General features: G+C 42.1%; 1 protein-coding gene across 2 annotated transcripts in view; it reads left to right on the forward strand.

Moving 5' to 3' along the window:
* The window catches only part of disp3 (dispatched RND transporter family member 3), a 439,032-nt gene that overhangs the window by 255,747 nt on the left and 164,315 nt on the right, over window positions 1-18,970 (forward strand). For both annotated transcript variants that reach the window (XM_063033465.1, XM_063033466.1), the window contains exon 8: window positions 1,713-1,852. In XM_063033465.1, coding sequence (XP_062889535.1) covers window positions 1,713-1,852 — 140 coding nt within the window. The remainder of the gene's footprint in view (window positions 1-1,712; window positions 1,853-18,970) is intronic.

Below are 18,970 nucleotides of genomic sequence, written 5' to 3' on the forward strand. Positions count from 1 at the left end.
TTTCCATACAATGTTACATTAGGCTGTCTCCAGAGGCAGAAGTCAGGGATTCATTTGTAGAGGGAAGTACAGAGGCCCAGGTTTTGAAGCGTATTGATTAGTACTGAGGGAATGATGGTTTTGAATGCTGAGATATAATCAATAAACAGCAACCTGATATAGTTATCATTGTTGTCCAGGTAGTCCAAAGCCAAGTGGAGAGCCAGTGAAATTGCATCCACTGTAGACTATTATGGCGATAGGCAAATTGTAGTAGGTCCTGGTCCTTGCTGAGGCTGAGTTGATTCTACTCATAATCGTCCTCTCAAAGCACTTCATCACAGTTGAGTACAACTGGGCGATAGTCATGGAGGCAGTTTACTCTGGTCTTTGTGGGCACTGGTATGATTGATGCCATTTTGAAGCAGGTGGGATCCTCTGACTGCATCAGTGATTGAAGGTGTTCTTGAACACTCCTGCGAGTTGCTTGGCATTGCTTTTCCGTACCCTACCGGGTGCAATACTGGGGCCTGGCACTTGCAAGGGTTCACCCTGAGAGATGTTCTGATGTCAGTCTCTGAGACCAATATCACAGGGTTGCCGATGCTGCAGGTATTCACACAGTTGTAGTTTTATTCTCCCTTTCCCAGCAAGTTGAGTTCAACTGGGAGTGAAACATCACAACCATTCATGACGTTAAGTTTCACCTTGTAGATTGTAATGGCCTGCAAACCCTGCCAGAGCTGACATGCATCAAATTCCATCTCTAACTTCACTTCACTCTTAAGGTAGTCTTTCATAGGTCGTACCTGAACTTCTTGTAAATTTAATGCACTTCTACCCAGTGTTTATCTGTCTGCTTCCAGCCTAATCCCACAAGTCAAAATTAGCACCCTGACCTTTACAGTCTGAAAGTTTTAAATATATTCTGTTTCAACATGTATCTTGCAGTATACATCATATTGACTTAGCTGATCATCATGTTCTGATGTCAATATGATAATGCACAGTATATTTGCTTTAATAATCCATACAACACCATTCAGTGCAGAAATAGTGATAAAACACATTGAAAAGGCACATTAAAAGCACTTTAAAATAAGTTTAAAATATTTAAAAATTCATTATTTGTTTCCGATACCTCTTAGACTGTCTCTATCCTTCATTTAGTGGCCCACATTTTAAGTGTCCTTTTGCAATGATCTTAAATTTATTTTTGCTTAATATTTAGAATGTATGAAAATAACTTTTCTAGAATTATGAATATAAAAACTGCTTAACTAGATGAATGTTATGGCACAATGTTATATTTTTAAAGATGGTTAAATACAGGGAAGAAACAGAAAGAGGAAACACACAGCAGTCAGGCAGCGTCTGTGATAGCAAAGGAAGCAAATTTAAATTTCAGGTTGCAGGCCATTTGTTAGAACAGGGAAGAACTCCTTCCATGCTTTCCCAGGTTAGTCCTTCATTTTCATTGGTATGCTGTAGCTGTCTCCCATTAATTCTCTTACTTTGGCTTCAGTGAATGCACTCCTAACTTGTGATCAGTATATATTCTCCAGAAATACGAAGTGATTACCGTAAGCACAATTAATCACAAACAGCATAGGGAACCAGGCCAGTTGGATTGAAACCAGATCAATTGTCCTTATCAATGCCTAATTGTTGACTGAATCAGTGGACATTTACTGTTGAGGTAGTTGGTAACAATCCTGTTTTGCTCCCACCAGATCCCAGCTGTGCACGACTTTGGGCTCTTCATGTCTTTAATAGTGGCTTGCTGCTGGGTAGCTGTTCTCTTTCTTATGCCAGCTGCACTCTGTATTTGGAGTCAGTACATCACGCCTCTGGAGATATTCTGCTGCTCCAGGTAGGAATAAGTGTCTTTCGCCTCTGTTCATTTATCAATGCAAAAAAAAATGGCTTTACTGAAAAACACAGGGAATACTTTCAAAAGTCATTAAATACCATAACATTAATATTAGTGTTATACTCTGCTTCCATCTGAACCCATCACAATTAGTTGTAATACTTTTGTAATATTTATAATATTTACCAAACAGCTCAGCAGGGCCAGAAGATTCATTCTCAAAACTGCAATAAGTGAATAGATATGAATCTATTTCTTTCAAGCACACCGATAGCACATTGTATTTGCATTCACTAGTCTGCCCACCTCATGCACATTTCCATTGATTTCAAAAGCAGGTCCATCACATTTTGGATCTGTGGGCCCAAAACTGCTCACAATACTCCAAGTGTGGTCTGACCAATGCCTTATAAAGCCTCAATATTAAATCTCCACTTTTGTATTCTAGTCATCTTGAAATTAATGCTAACATTGCCTTCCTTACCACCAACTCAACCTAGAAGTTAACTTTATGGAAGCCTGCGCAAAGAATCCCAAGTCACTTTGCACCTATGACTTTTGAATCTTCGCCTCATTTAGAAGATAGTCTGCACCGTTAATCCTTCTACCAAAGTGGATGACCATATACTTTTCTCACCATATTCCATCGGAGGTGCCCAGGGAGGGGTAGCACACTGGTGGTGGGCTTGTCATGCTCTGCCCGCTGGCAGCTTGTCCACCTTTGGTCTCCACCTGCCACCCGGCTCTTGCCTGTGTCTCCAAGTAACTGCTTGCATGCGACAGTGGCCACACATTGGTACACGGCTTCGACAGGCAGGCTAAACCAGGTGAGGGTAGTTGGAAACCTCCAACCCAGGTGAGATAGGAATGGGCCTACCCTGGCATGCAAAGTCAGTCCTGTGGACTGGGCGGATGAGGTCAACTACAAGGTCGATCTGGCGGTGAAGAAGGTGGTGCTGCAACACTTTGTTGTGAGCGAAGGGCACGAGAAGGTACAGAAGGCCTCATGGCGCTCCACTGCAGCTGAGGAAGTCTCCAGTCGTGATGATTTTTCGTACCAGTGCAACGAGTTTTTCACTAGAAAACTCCTCCTGCTCAGACACATCATCATCGGAAAAAACAGACAACCAACACATATTCCATCTGCTACTTCATTGCCTTTTCTCCCAATCTATCTGAGACCTTCTGCATACTCCCTGCTTCCCCAACACTATTTCCCTTTCACCTACCTTTGTATCATCTGCAAACTTGACCATAAGGGCATTAATTCCATCATCCAAATCAGTCACATACAGTATAACGTGAAAAGAAAAGGTCCCAACACCAATCCCTGCAGAACACCACTACTCAGCAGCAGTCAATGAGAAAAGGCTCCCTTTATTCACAGTCTTTGCCTCTTGCCAATCAGCTAATCATTTATCGATGCTAGTATTTTTCCTATAAAACCATGCTCTTGTTAAGCAGCTTCACGTGCGGCAGCTTATCAAAGGCCTTCTAAGTAAACACTATCCACTGACTCTCCTGCCTGATATTTCCTCAAATAATTCCAACAGATCTGTTAGACAAGATTTCCCCTTAAGGAGACCATCTTGACTTTGGCTTAATTTGTCATTTGCCTCCAAGTACCTTGAAACCTCATCCTTAATAATGGACACCAAAATCTTCCTTAACCACTGAGGTCAGGCTAACTGACCTATAATTTCCCTTCTTTGGCTTCCCTCCGTTCTTAAAGAGTAGAGTGAGATTTGCAATTTTCCAGTTCTCCGGAACCATTCCAGAATCTAGTGCTTCAACAATCACTTCAGCTACCTCTTTCAGAACACTAGAGTGCAGTCCATTTGGTCCAGGTGATTTGTATGCCTTCAGACCTTTCATCTTTACAAGCACCTTCTCCTTAGTAATAGCAACAATACTCACTTCTTCCCCTGACATCCTCAAATTTCTGGCATACTGCTAATGTCACCATAGTAAAGACTTATGCAAAATATTTATCAAGTTCCTCCACCATTTCTTTGTCCTGCATTACTACCTCTCCAGCATCATTTTCTAGCAGTCGAATATCTACTTCCACCTCTCTTTTAGCCCTTATATATCTGAAAACAACTTATGCTCTCCTCTGATGTTATTGGCTAGCTTACCTTCATATTTCATCTTTTCCCTCCTTATACTTTTTTAAATTGCCTTTTGTTGTTTTTTAAAAGTTTCCCAATCCTCTAACTTCTTACTAATTTTTGCTATATTGTATGCCCTCTCCTTTGCTTTTATTATGTCCTGACTTCCCTTGTCAGGCAGAGTTGCCTCATCCTCCCTTTAGAATACTTCTACAGCTTTGAAATGTATCTATCCCAGGGCTTCCAGATTGTCCCCACAACCTCCAGACATTTTTGTTGTGCCGACAACTCTGCTAGTGCCCCCTTCCAATCGACTTTGGCCAGCTCCTCCCTTGTGCCTCTCTATTTCCCTTTACTCCACTGTCTTTATCTTCTCCCTTTCAAACTGCAGGGAAAATTCTATCATGCAATAATCACTGCTTCATAAGGGTTCTTTTACCTTAAGGTCCCTAATTAAATTCTGTTCACTACCTAACACCCAGTCCGGAATTGCCTTTCCCCTGCTGGGCTCAACCACAAGCTGCTCTAAAAAGGCATTCTACAAATTCCCTCTCTTCGATCCAGCACCAATCTAACTACTGTAACATTGTGCTTTTTGCATGCCTTTTCTATCTCCCATTGAAATTTGTATTTCACATCCTGGCAACTATTTGGAGGCCTATTATAAAATTCCCATCTGGGCCCTTTTACCCTTGCAGTTTCTTAACTCTACCCATAAGGGTTCTGCATCTTCTAATCCTATATCACTCCTTTATAAGGATTTGATTTCATTTCTAACCAACAAATCAATGCCAACCCTTCTGCCCAAATGCATATCCTTTCAATACAATATGTATCAATAGACAATAGATGATAGACAATAGGTGCAGGAGTCGGCCATTCAGCCCTTCGAGCCAGCACCACCATTCACTGTGATCATAGCTGATCATCCACAATCAGTACCCTTTTCCTGCCTTCTTCCCATATCCCTTCACTCCGCTATCTTTAAGAGCTCTATCTAACTCTTTCTTGAAAGAAACCAGAGAATTAGCCTCCACTGCCTTCTGAGGCAGAGCATTCCACAGAACCACAACCCTCTGTGTGAAAAAGTTTTTCCTCAACTCCGTTCTAAATTGTCTACCCCTTATTTTTAAACTGTGGCCTCTGGTTCTGGACTCCCCCAACATCGGGAACATGATTCCTGCCTCTAGCGTGTCCAATCCCTTAATAATCTTATATGTTTCAATCAGATCCCCTCTCATCCTTCTAAATTCCAGTGTATACAACCCCAGTTGCTCCAATCTTTCAACATATGACAGTCCCGCCATCCCGGGAATTAACCTCGTGAACCTACGCTGCACTCCCTCAATAGGTAGAATGTCCTTCCTCAAATTTGGAGACCAAAACTGTACACAATACTCCAGGTGTGGTCTCACCAGGGCACTGTACAACTGCAGAAGGACCTCTTTGTTTCTATACTCAGATCCCCTTGTTATGAAGGCCAACATGCCATTAGCTTTCTTCATTGCCTGCAGTACCTGCATGCTTACTTTCAGTGACTGATGAACAAGGACACCTAGATCTCGTTGTACTTCCCCTTTTCCTAACTTGACACCATTCAGATAGTAATCTGCCTTCCTGTTCTTGCCACCAAAGTGGATAACCTTACATTTATCCACATTAAACTGCATCTGCCCCCTCACCCAACCTGTCTAAGTCACCCTGCATTCTCGTAACATGCTCCTCACATTTCACACTGCCACCCAGCTTTGTGTCATCTGCAAATTTGTTGATGTTACTTTTAATCCCTTCATCTAAATCATTAATGTATATTGTAAATAGCTGCGGTCCCAGCACCGAGCCTTGCCGTACCCCACTAGTCACTGCCTGCCGTTCTGAAAAGGACCCATTAATCCCTATTCTTTGTTTCCTGTCTGCCAACCAATTTTCTATCCATGTCAGTACCCTACCCCCAATACCATTTGCTCTAATTTTGTACACTAACCTCCTATGTGGGACCTTATCAAAGGCTTTCTGAAAGTCCAGGTACACTACATCCACTGGCTTTCCCATGTCCATTTTCATAGTTACGTTCTCAAAAAATTCCAGAAGATTAGTCAAGCATGATTTCCCCTTCGTAAATCCATGCTGACTCAGACCTATCCTGCCACTGCTATCCAAATATGCTGCTATTTTATCTTTTATAATTGATTCCAGCATCTTCCCCACCACTGATGTCAGACTAACTGGTCTATAGTTGCCTGTTTTCTCTCTCCCTCCTTTCTTAAAAAGTGGGATAACATTAGCTACCCTCCAATCCGCAGGAACTGATCCTGACTCCTTGGATGGTTAGTTCCCTGTTATGATCTTCTTTCAGCTACAACTTAGTAATGGCCCCAACGTCATACCTGGCATCGTTAACTGTGCTGCAAGATCATTATTATGTACCATGATGTTCTTTGCAATTTTTTTTTACAGAAGTGCTTTGCTATTGCCTTCTTCTGGGCAGTATCTTTACAAGCTATTATCAATACTCTTCAGAGATTGTCTGCCTGGTGTCAGTGGTCACATAGCCAGGATTTGTCATACGACCAACCACTACCTGCTCCTGTGGCTTCACATGACCCTGATCGGAGTCTAAACAGGTGCTACACCTTGCCCAAGGGTAACTTGCAGGCTAGTGGAGGGAAGGAGCACCTTACAGCTCCTTTTGCAAAGATCTATCTCCACCCCGCCATTCAATCTTCTATCTTATTCCGTATACAGAGTCATTCAAATATAACACCTTCAATCCTGTATTCATTACCATCTTTGGTTCCCCCCCATTACACTTCAATTCATCCCCCTAATTGCAATTTTGCCACATCTTCTGCCTGTCCTTTCTCATAGTCTCACTATGCACTACGTCTGCTTGTATACCAACTGCCTCTTATCGTCAGCCCTATCATTCAAGTTCCCATTCCCCAGCCAAATTAGTTTACATCCTCCCCCACAGCTCTACCAAACCAGCCTGCAAGGATATTATTCCCCCTCAAGGTCAGATGTAACCTGTACTTTTTTTGTACAGGTCATACATTCCCCAGAAGAGATCGCAGTGATCCAGAAATCTGAAACCCTGCCCCCTGCACCAATTCCTCAGCCACGCATTCATCTGCCGAATCATCCTATTCTGACTCTCACTGGCGTGTGACATGGGCAGCAATCCAGAGATTACGACCCTGGAGGTCCTGCTTTTCAGAATCAGAATTAGATCTAATATCATTGACATACGTCTGAAATTGGTTGACTTTTTGGCAGCAATGCAATGCAATATGTAGTAATAGAGAACAAATACTGCATTACAGTAGGTATATGTATATTTAATAGTTAAATTAAAGAAGTAGTGCAGAAATAGAAATTTAATAAGTCATGAGGTGGTGTTCATCGATTCAATATCCATTCAGAAATTGGATGGCAGAGGGGAAGAAGCCGCCCCTGAATCGTTGAGTGCGTGCCTTCCGGCTTCTGTACCTGTTTCCTGTTGGTAGTAATGAGAACAAGGCATGATCTGGGTAATGGGGGTCCTTCCTGATGGATGCCACCTTTTTGAGGCATCACTCATTGAAGATGTCCTTGATACTGTGGACACTAGTGCTCATGATGGAGCTGACTAAGTTTACAACTCTCTGAACTCTCTGCAGGTTACTTCGATTCTGTGCAGTAGCACCCCCCGCCCCCCCATACCAGACAGTGATGCAGCCAGTTAAAATGCTCTCCAGGGTACATCTGTAGAAATTGAGTGTTTCTGGATTTATACCAAATTACTAAATTTTCTCAAACGCCTCATGAAATAAAGCTGCCATCATGCCCTCTTTGTAGCTGCATCAATATGTTGGGTCCAGGTTAGATCCTCAGAGATATTGACACCCAGGAATCAGAAATTACTCACTCTTTCCACTTCTGATCCACCTATGAGAACTAGTGTGTATTCCCTTGTCTTATCCTTCCTAAGTCCACAATCAGCTCTTTGTTTTTTCTGACATTGACTGCAAGGTTGTTGCCACAACACTACTCAACAGCTGGTATATCTCACTCCTGTATGCCCTCTCATCACTGTCTGACGTTCTGCCAACCATGGTTGTATCATCAGCAGACTTATAGATAGCACTTGAGCAGTGTGTATGCACAGTCATGGGTGTAGAGAGAGTAGAGCAGTGAGCTAAGCATCCCTGAGGCTCGCCAGTATCGATGGCCAGCAAGGTGGGGATGCGGCTTCCGCCATGCATATTGTGTTCTGCTGGTTAGGAAGTCGAGGATCCAGTTGCAGAGGGAGGTACAGAGGCCCAGGTTCTGGAGCTTTTCGATCAGAACTGTTGGGATGGTTGTGTTAAACACTGAGCTGTTGTCAATAAATAGCATCCTGACATAGGTAATTCTATCGGCGGTGTGAAGAGCCAATGAGATTGCATCTGCCATAGACCTCTTGTGGCAATAGGCAAATTGCAGTGGGTCCAGGTCCTTGCTGAAGCAGGAGTTAATTCTAGCCATAACCAACTGCTCAAAGCACTTCATCACCGTAGATGTGAGTGCTACTGGATGATATTAAGGCAGTTCACCCTGCTCTTCTTGGGTACTGGTATAATTGTTGCCCTATTGAAGCAGGTGGGAACTTCCATCTGTAGCAAGGAGAAATTAAAGATGTCTTTGAACACCCCCACCAGCTGGTTGGCACAGGTTTTCAGAGCCCTATCAGGTACTCCACTGGGCCTGTCACCTTGTGAGGGTTTACCCTCTTGAAAGGCAGCTTGACATTGGTCTCCGAGAATGAGATCGCAAGGTTACTGTGTGCTGCACGGATCCTCATAGATCTAGTTTTATTCTCCCTTTCACAGCATGCATAAAAGGCATTGAACTCGTTTGGGAGCGAAGCATCACAGCCATTCATGGTGTTAGGTTTCACTTTGTAGGAAGTAAATGCCCTGCAAACTCTGCCAGAGCTGACGTGCATATAACTTCACCTCCAACCTCGTTTGGAATTGTTCCTTAGCTTTCAAAATAGCCCTTCACAAGTCATTCCTGGTTTTCTTGTACAGATCTGAGTTACCAGACTTGAATGCCACAGCTCTAGACCTCAGCAAACTACGAATCTCCTGGTTCATCCATGTCTTTTGATTTGGAGATGTATATTAAGTTCTTGCAGGCACACACTCATCCACACAGGCTTTAATGAAGTCAGTGACAGCTGTGGCGTACTCATTCAGACTCAAAAGATGAATCTCTGAATGGAATCCAGTCCACTGATTCAAAGCAGACCTGTAAATTCTCCTGTGCCTCCCTTGTTCATACCTTCTTGGTCCTCACTACTGATGATGCTGTCTTCAATCTCTGCTTAAACTCGGTGAGTCGAAGTACAGCCAGTTGATCTGTCTTTCCAAAGTGATAGCACGGTAAGTGCTCTTGACAGAAGTCTGATGTGTTGGTCCCTCTGGTACTACAGGTGATTTGCTGGTAATAATTAATTAAAGACTTAACTCCCTAACTCCCTATATTCTCTCTTCAGGATCTCCTCACATTTCCTAACAATGTCATTGCTACCAATGTACCACTATTTCTGGCTGTTCACCCTCCCCTTTTAGAATGATGTAGACCAAAAGCTTTTAAAGGGAATATGTTGGATAAGCTCTTATATACAGAGAGTGGCTGATTTGGTTGAATGCGCTGCTACAGGAGCTTGTGGGATCAGATGCACTTACCATATTTAACAGGCATTTAGACAGGCACTTAGGATATGGCCAAATGGGATTAGTGTAGATGCACATAAAAGTTGACATGAACATTGTTGGCTGATGGTTTAGTTTCTCTGTTGCATGGCTCTAGCTCTATAACTTCATAATTAGCACAGCTGGAGCTGTCTGGCAGCTTGTGAGGGATCATTAGGCATCATCTAGAATCCTTTGTCTGGGCTATTGGTGTAACTTGCTATAGGCAGTGATTGGAGTGTGAGAGAAGTCCCCTGATTTACATTAAGGACAATGATTTTCCGGTTTCCATATTGAGAAGCAGCATTTGCAACCCATGTGGACCGTGCATGCTTCCTTGGCTCAGTACTTTATCCTGTCGGTGTAGAAGTCTCCTTTCATCCCTTCCGTGAATTGCTGACCCTTTATATTGAGTGTTTGACCCTTGGCTCAAGGCACCCGAATCAGAAGTATCATTCTATGTCTATTCCTTCGAGCTCTAGACAGATCTTTTATATTTAAATGAGATGGCCTTTCATTCTTCACACTCAATCCTTCTTAATCTGTCCTTGCAATACAATGGTTATAGATGTAGATCATGATAAAGCAAGAATAAAAGTTCTAATCTGGAATAAAGCCATTTTTTTTTACCAGACTGGGAAGTGAAATGGAAACAATTACTTCCATGTAAATAAGAGTGAGTCATAGCAGATGAAAATCGGAAAGAAAAATCATTTGTAAAGATCTGAATAAAAGCAGAAAATGCTGGAAGACTTCAGGTCAGGTGGCATTTGTGGAGAGAGAAACGTAGGTAATTCTGCAGTTCAGAAACCTTTAATCAGAACCAGGATAGAAAGAGTGTTTTCAGTTACAAAGTGGGAACAGGCTAGAGGGACAGAGGGAATACTAGCATCAATATCTGTGGTGTATTAGAAACCAAGGCTGCCGCAATGCACTCAGAGCTCTCTCGTTAAGCAGAAGAATGAATGCCGTTGGAGAGAAAACAAAACTGAAAAGAATATGCATTCTTTTGTGCAGTTGCTGGGAAGTAGACTGCTGGAAATACCTAGTGGCTAGGCCGTATGCTTATCTGATATTATTAAATATTGCACTGAGTGCTGAGGTCTGTAACTGGCTTGAATGGAAGCTGAAGTACTATTCCTTCTTACACTGGGTATCTGGAACAGTGCAGAAGACCAGTCGGGATCATGTGGATCCATGGGAGCCGGTAGTGGATGGTCGTAGGAGCAGCTGGTGCATATCACAAGTCCTGGTCATGTGACCACCTGACACCAGGCAATCACCGAAGAGTGTTGATAACGGCTTGTAGAGATACTGCCCAGAAGAAGGCAATGGCAAACCACTTCAGTAGAAAAATTTGCCAAGAACAATCATGGTCATGGAAAGACTATGGTTGCCAATGTCAATATGACATGGCACGTAATGAATGAATGAAAGTTTTAAAGTTAATGACAGAAGAATTAGAGAGGATGTGAGGAAAGAACTTTTTCCTGGAACACAATTCCAGGCTCTCTGAGGGAAAAACTCAGAGACGTTGAGGCAACACGCTCTCTTGGCATGCGCTGCAAGGCATCCCAAGTGGAGCTAGGCAGTTTCATCCCATCATCAGACAACTATCCTAGTGTTTTGGTGGTTCCCATTTTACTTGCACTCAGCTAGTATGAGTAGTCATGGAAGTGGGGAGCTGCCCCATGTTTCCCTGTCTCCATTAATTCAAGCAGTGCCAACCTCTGAAAATATCACCCCCCTCAGGACGAAGCATTCTAGAAGTTCATGCTCAGGAAATACTTCATGTGATCTGGTGGTGCTGGCTCGAAGGGCTGAATGGCATACTCCTACACCTATTGTCTATTGTCTATTATCTACTATCTACAACCCCCTATAGACTGAAGGAGCAGTGAAAGTGCTCTAGGTATTTAGGAGGACCCATTATGGGCACAGTGACTGCAAGCACCCATGGAACGATCTGATAATACTCAAAAATCCAAGAAAGATGGCACCAGAAATTGGCAACACTTTGCATGCAGCTCCAAAGGGAACCATCAAATATTCCCATACAGGACTACTGCAGCTGAAGTCCACAGTCACCACTATGGGGTTTAAGACATTTAAAAAAAATCTATCAATTCTCAAAAATCGGCAGATTCCTTTTAAGAAACAGGAAACGCAGAAAGCAAATAAGATTGAAATGCAGAGCCCTTGGCCCTTATGAGTAGGTATGGAATTGTGAGCAGCCCCATGTTCCTTCTGTCTTGCTGTTGAATGATAAGTCTCTGGAAAACAAAACTGAAGACCTCGGAGCAAGATTGCAGTACCAGAGGGATGTCCGGAACTGCTGTGTATTTTACTTCATGGAAACATGGCTCACCACCAGCATTTTGAATGCAGCACTATTGCCCGAGGTATTCAGCATTCACTCCATGCACTGTAGAGGTGAGTGCCTTAAAGTAGAGAAGCAGAGTGTGCTTCAAGATTAACTCACTGCAGTGCACTGACATGGCAGATCTGTCTAGGTCCTGTTCAGCTGAGCTAGAACATCTAGTAGTCAAGTGTCATCCATTTTATCTGCCAAGGAATTTTACGCTGTCACCCTGGTAACGGTGTGCAATCTACCCCAGTCAATGGAGGAGCTCAACAACCTGATCAGCAGTCGTGAAATAGTGTACCCTGATGCCATCCCAATGATTGTGGAGGATTTCAAACAGTCCATCTTGAAGCTGCACCACCACTAAGAACACTTAACATGCCATCCCACGCCCGCACTTTGGCAAGTCCGATCACCTGGCTGTACTTCTTCTCCTGGCATACAGGCAGAGACTGAGAACTGGAGCACCAGTGGTGAGGGCCATGAAGGTATGGTCAAGGGAGATGAAGGAGCATTTACAGAACTGCCCTGAATGGATGGTCTGGGCAGTATTCAGGGATTCATTTTTGAATCTGAATGAATATGCCACAATTGTCACCAACTTCATCCAGACCTCTGTGGATGAGTGTCTCCCATGGATGAACTGGGAGATTCGCAGTCAGCTGAGGGCTAGGTCTGTGGCGTCAAGACCAATGATCCAGAACTATCCAAAAATCCAGGTACGACATACAGAAGGCTATTTTAAGAATGAGTAAACAATTCAGAATGATGTTAGAGATGGAATTGGATGCACATCAGCTCTGGCAGGGTTCAAAGCAAAACCCAACATCATGAATGGTGGTGATGCTTCATTCCCAGGTGAACTCAATGCCTTTTATGCACGCCTTGAAAGGCAGAATAAAATTACACCTGTGTGAATCCCTCAGCATCTGTAAACCCTGCGATCTCCATCTCAGAGGCTGGCACTAGAGCATCTTTCAAAAGGTTGAACCCTCGCTGAGTATCAGGCTCCGATCGTGTATCTGCTAAGGCACTGAAAGCCTTTGCCAACCAACTCAATCTCTGACTGCTGCAGTAGAAGATACCCACCTATTTCAAAAGAGCATCAATCATACCATTGCCAAAGAAAAGCAAAGTGATCTGCTTCAGTGACTATCACCCAGCTGCTCTCACATCTACTGTGAGGAAGTGCTTTGAGAGGTTGATCATAGCCAGAATCAATTCCTGTTTCAGCAAGACCTGGGCCCACGGCAGTTTGCCGAAAGCTACAATAGATCTACAGCGGATGCAATCTCTCTGGCTCTCCACTCGGATTTGGACCACCTCAATAATAGCAATTCCAACATCAGACTGCTGCTTATTGATTACAGCTCAGTGTCCAACACCTTCATACCCTCAGTATTAATCAATAAGCAAAACCTGGGCCTCTGTACCTCCCTCTGAAACAGGATGCTTGACTTACTCATCGGGCAACCACAATCAGTGTGGATCTGAAATAACATCTCCTCACTGATAACCAACACTGGCACACCTCAAGGATGTGTGTTCTACTCTCTCCACACCCATGATTGTTTGGCAAGGCAAAATTCAAACACCATCTATGAATTTGCCGATGACACAGCCATTATTGGCAGAGTTACAGATGGTGATGCGGAGGTGTACAGGATTGTGTGAGACCAGCTGCGTGAGTGGTGTGCAACAACACCCTTGCGTTCAACGTCAGCAAGACCAAAGAATTAATTGTGAACTTCAGGAATGGGAAGTCAAAGAATACACACCAGTCCTCATTGAGGCATTAGCAGTAAAAGGGTGAGCAGTTTCAAGTTCCTGGGTGTAAACATCTCTAAAGGTCTATCCTGGGCCCAACTTATCAATGCATTTACAAAGAAGACACGCCAACCATGGCCTTAACTATGCCTCTAATTGTAGAGCACTCCTATTGTGTAACCGTTAAAGTACTTGTAATATGTGTAAGAGTTTTAGCAGCAAAGTGTTGGAGAAAGGGGTTCACTGCTCATTGCAACACATTCTGAGAGGTGTTTGAGGAGCCCATAACTACTCCTGATGCTGTCCAGCCAGAGAAGTGAAACACACAAACACAATATGCATCTTGTTCTAGTGAGCAGCACAGAATTCTGACTAACATCTGAATTGAGTGGAAATGAGGACTGTGTGAATAATGTCGTCTTTAGGTGTACATCTGATGCCAGAGAACATCAAACATATTAGTTTGGATCAAGACTGGACGTTCTTGGTCCAATAAACGTTACTACGAGCTAATCAAATGTGAGTCATTTGATGCTAATTTTTATCCCGTTCCTACCTAACTTCACATTTTGTGAATGATATACTCTTTTAGAGTTGGTTAGCGCATAGAAAATCAATGTGTTTTGTGTGCTGGTCTCCCATGGGCTTAACCATCTCTCAGCATAACTCTCTTCTGAAATAACATTTGTAATGGAAATCCATGAAATCAGTCTCTATCTACTAATATTAAAGCTAGTATTTGAGGTATATGGTACTTATACAGAACTTCCTTCATAATGGAGGTACTTTTTAAATAGCCCAGGTGACTTACTGCATCTCTAAGTGCTCCACATAGAATTAATCGCTTTTAATTGCAGTGTTAAATGGGCAAATTCTTTTCCCATTTTGTGCACAGCTGGATTTTAAAACCAGCAATTACATGAGTGAGCAATTACTTTTTTAAGTATTAATGGTAGAAATCTGAGAAAACAGCTTCCTTTTCTAATGTATCGTCATAAAATCTACATGTTTCATCATCAGAAGGAAGGATACTCAGTGATGTGCCTTTTATTTCTGATAGATACTCGAATGGAAGCATCCTAATAGATTGAAACCATGCCGTAAAAGACAGATAAATGGAACCTTTATGCAACAGCACTGCTGGGGCCAAGCAACTCTTGTTTCTAGATAAGGAATAAAATGCTTTAGAAGCTGGAAATCTGAAATAAGGACTGAAATTGTTTGAACTTCTCAGTAGGTCAGGCAGCATCTGAAAAAGTTAACATTTCAATTCAAAGAGAGTTCATTAGAACTGGGAAAGTGAAGAAATAATATAAAGGAGAAGGAAGTGTGGCAAGAAATGGGGCAAAAGGAATATTTTTGATAGGATGAGGATCTACTTGCCAAGGTGATTCCAAAGTTTACAGAGCCATGTGGTGAATAAATTATTGAGGGAAGTTACAAGCAAAGGAATATGTAATACTGTGAAATGTAGGTGGGGACAGTTACAGAAACTGAAAGGAAAACCCATAGCAGCATTTCAACACCTTGCTTATCAAGTGTTAATTTACCTCTGATTTAAAGATATTTAATGTCTCTACTTCACCATGCTTTGAAGAAGAAACATCCAAAGATTTGCACTATTTTGAGAGAAAAGAATTGCTTCAATAACTTGTTGTTGATGACCTCCTTCTAAATTCTAACTAAATGGGTGACCCTCATAATTTTAAGCTACGTCCACACTAGGCCGGATAATTTTGAAAACGCCGCTTTCAAGTAAAAACGACAGGCGTCCACACTAACTGTTTTTCAAAATATCTCTGTCCACGTTAGACGGATATTTGGGCGAATCTCCTCCTACTGGGCATGCGCAGGACACACAGAAAACAAGCGAAGAGGAAACGGTGTACTTGGTGCGCGTTTGTCCAGTTACAGAGTAGAAAAACTTAAAAGGAATTGCTCTTGGCTCTCGCGCAGGAGGACTTAAAACTAAAAAAAGACCAAATACTGGAGCGTATGGAGGCAACCAACAGGAAGTTCATGGACAGTATGACCCCGCTGACGACGAACATTGAAAAACTGACTAACTCTGTTGCATTAATAAAGCACCTTGTTAAATGTATAAAACATGTCTGTATCAGTGTTATCTTGTATTTCCATACAACGTTACATTAGGCTTGTTACACATCTATTGTCAGAGAAGTACTTGCATAAATAGGTAAACCACCTTCGTACAAGCAAGGACAGAAACAGGGCAAAGTGAGTATACTTATTTATTCAGTAAGCTATGGGTCAAAATATTTGGTGAGTACATTTCTAACTCTTCTGGCTTCAGTCTCATTGCCGTCTGTTCTGAAATTGTTAGGTTCTGCAAAGCGCAGAATCAAATATCTCTGTGATGATTGTACGCTCTAGTATCAATTGTTTGGCGACAATAAAGTAGTAATAATAATAAGAAGAAGAAAACAATGAAATGCCGGGCTGTCGCCATCTGATCCGGCACGTCATGACAGCGGTTTTAAAAAGCTCCGGTTACCCCGTACACACTGCAACGGATATTAGGCGTTTTCAGATTTATTCACTCTGGAGACCATTTCTGAAAATCTCAGTTTTCAGGGGATGAAAATGCCATTTTAGTGTGGACAGAGAGTCAAAACGAAGAGAAAAAACTTGGTTTTCAAAATTATCCGGCATAGTGTGGACGTAGCCTCAGAGTTCTAAACCGCCAGTTTTAGATTCTCTCTGCAAGCAACCTGTTAAGATCCCTGAGGATTTTTTATGTTTTAATCGAGACACAACAAGATAAATCTGCCCAACCTTTCCGTGACACCACTTTCCCAATCTAGGTATCAGTAAATCTGCTCTTAACTATTTCCAGCATATTAATATCCTCCCTCAGAGAAGGGTACCCACTGTATCCATGACTGATCACACTAATGTCCTGTATAACTAACCTCCCTTCTGGTCCAATGAACAATACATGTTCTTCCCTTTCCAAATTTCTTGGTGTGCCTGTTTACTGGCCTTTTCTAATCCAAGCACTGGGAGACCCAGATCCTTTGCACCTCTCACCATTTGGATATTTATTCCTCCTGTCAGACCAATTTTGAGTTTTCCCACATTATACTCCATTTTTTAGATCTTTGCTCCTTCACTTAAACTATCTACATCTCTTTGCTTTCTCCTTACATCATCTTCACAACTTATTTTCTTTCAATAATCTGCAAATTAAAGCAACCATATATTTGCTACCTTCATCTAAAGTAGAGGAATCCACCCTGGGATTCACAGACCCATCAGTTAATGGTAGGAATCCAATGGGATTAAAACGGTTGGGAATCCTTGATCTAAACCATGTACATAAATTGGATCTCCAGGGATTAACCAATATTTGTTTTTGCTAACAAATCTGTGGAACTGTTTTGATTTCACTTCTCCCCATCTTGCTTCATTTAATGACTCAATTTCATTTATCATCATCTGTTGTGATGACATTCTCCACATTAATGTGTTTGAGATGTCAATTTTTTTCACAAGCGTGGCTACCGCGGTTCACAGGGTTTATCACCACAACTCTGTTTCCTACACTACTGCTTTCACCCCTTCTTCTCCTGTTCAGATTAAGGATAGGGTTCCCCTCGAGGTCACCCTCCACCCTTCTAGCCTCCGTCTTCAATAGATCATCCTCCACATCTCCACCACTTTCAGTGACATTTCACCACTGGACTCTTCTCCCCCTCCCCTACCAATTCAAGATTCCAGTCTTCTCTGACCCGCCACCGCTGGTCTGTTGTTCCATCTCCACCATCCACTCCCTTCGCAGCCACAGCAAATACCTCACTGGCCCCTTGTCAGTTCTCACCCACCAAGCACTAAACATTGCAGACACTGACAATCTGAAATAATAATGGAAAATCTTGTAATCTCTCACCAGGTCAGACAGCATGTATAAAGGAGAAACAAAGTTAAAATTTAGGGTTGATGTTCTTTCACGGTCTGACGATGAAAAGGCTTTGGGGAATTCTTTGCAACCACTATATTGAAATTAATGGTGTCTGGTTTGTATTCAAATATTTGTAAATATTAGCATAAATGTATGTCCCTTATCCTCATAGGTATAGTCATCCATGAATCCTTCAGTCACAGCCAACTTAGAGGATCAAGAGATGGTGGGCATCCTTTATCTGTTGTCCCCTATAAAATGTAATTGAGAGGATGTACCAATTTCCACAGCAGAATCATACTTTTCCCAGCAGCTTTCATAAACGGTGTTATCTTTTTCAATTATGTATTTATAAATCTCTGAAGGACTATGCTAAATGTCTGTTCAAATTACCATTCCGCCAAGATCTGAATTGAAAACCTTTATCAGTAACGTGACTAAAATCCAGTTGTTAGTCATTTATTATGTACGTTTCTTCATCACTTATGTCTAAGATTGTGTGAATGCAGTGAAACAAAAAAATTATATTTAGTGCATTCTGGACATTGATCAGCATTTAAAGGGGAAGATAAGTTTTCCAATTCTGGGGAATGATTGTCTGCCCTCAATTGTGTGGCTTGCTGATCAATGGGGTAGGCATTTTGAGCGCTTCTGTATTTAATTCAGCACTAATATTAATAATAGCATATGCTTTTCTTGTGATGATGGTGGTATGGATGTGGGACTATTCCTTACAAAATCCATGTGGCAAGATTGCTTTTCTTGCTTGTTAATCTATAAAGGCTAGAAACAGTCAGAGTCTGACAGCATCAGCAGAAAGCGAAGCTCTTGTGATTGTTCAGTTACCAATGAATAATGAGCCATTATTGATTGACTAACTTGGCAATTTCTATGCCAAGCTCTCCATGGTTGGGATGACGCAACAACAGATCGGAGAATAATTTAGCTATAAATAATTTAATTAAAAAATGAAAATAATAAAGAAAGAGCTCGCAGATATATAGCACTTCCATGACCTCAATAAAACTTAAAACCTGTTACAAGAGATGGTGTTGTCATTGTTTGAGCAGCTCTGAAATATCACAGCATTGAATGTTTGAGTATGAGCAATGTAATCCAGGACATTGAAAATACCCCCATTCTTCTTTGAACAATATCATGAGATGTGTTGATGGCAGAAGTGGGTATGATTTAACAACAAAAACTTATTGAAGTATTCAGCAGGCTAGGCAGCAT

This window comes from Mobula hypostoma, chromosome 25 (assembly GCF_963921235.1).
Source record: "Mobula hypostoma chromosome 25, sMobHyp1.1, whole genome shotgun sequence".
NCBI classification, from domain to species: Eukaryota; Metazoa; Chordata; class Chondrichthyes; order Myliobatiformes; family Myliobatidae; genus Mobula; species Mobula hypostoma.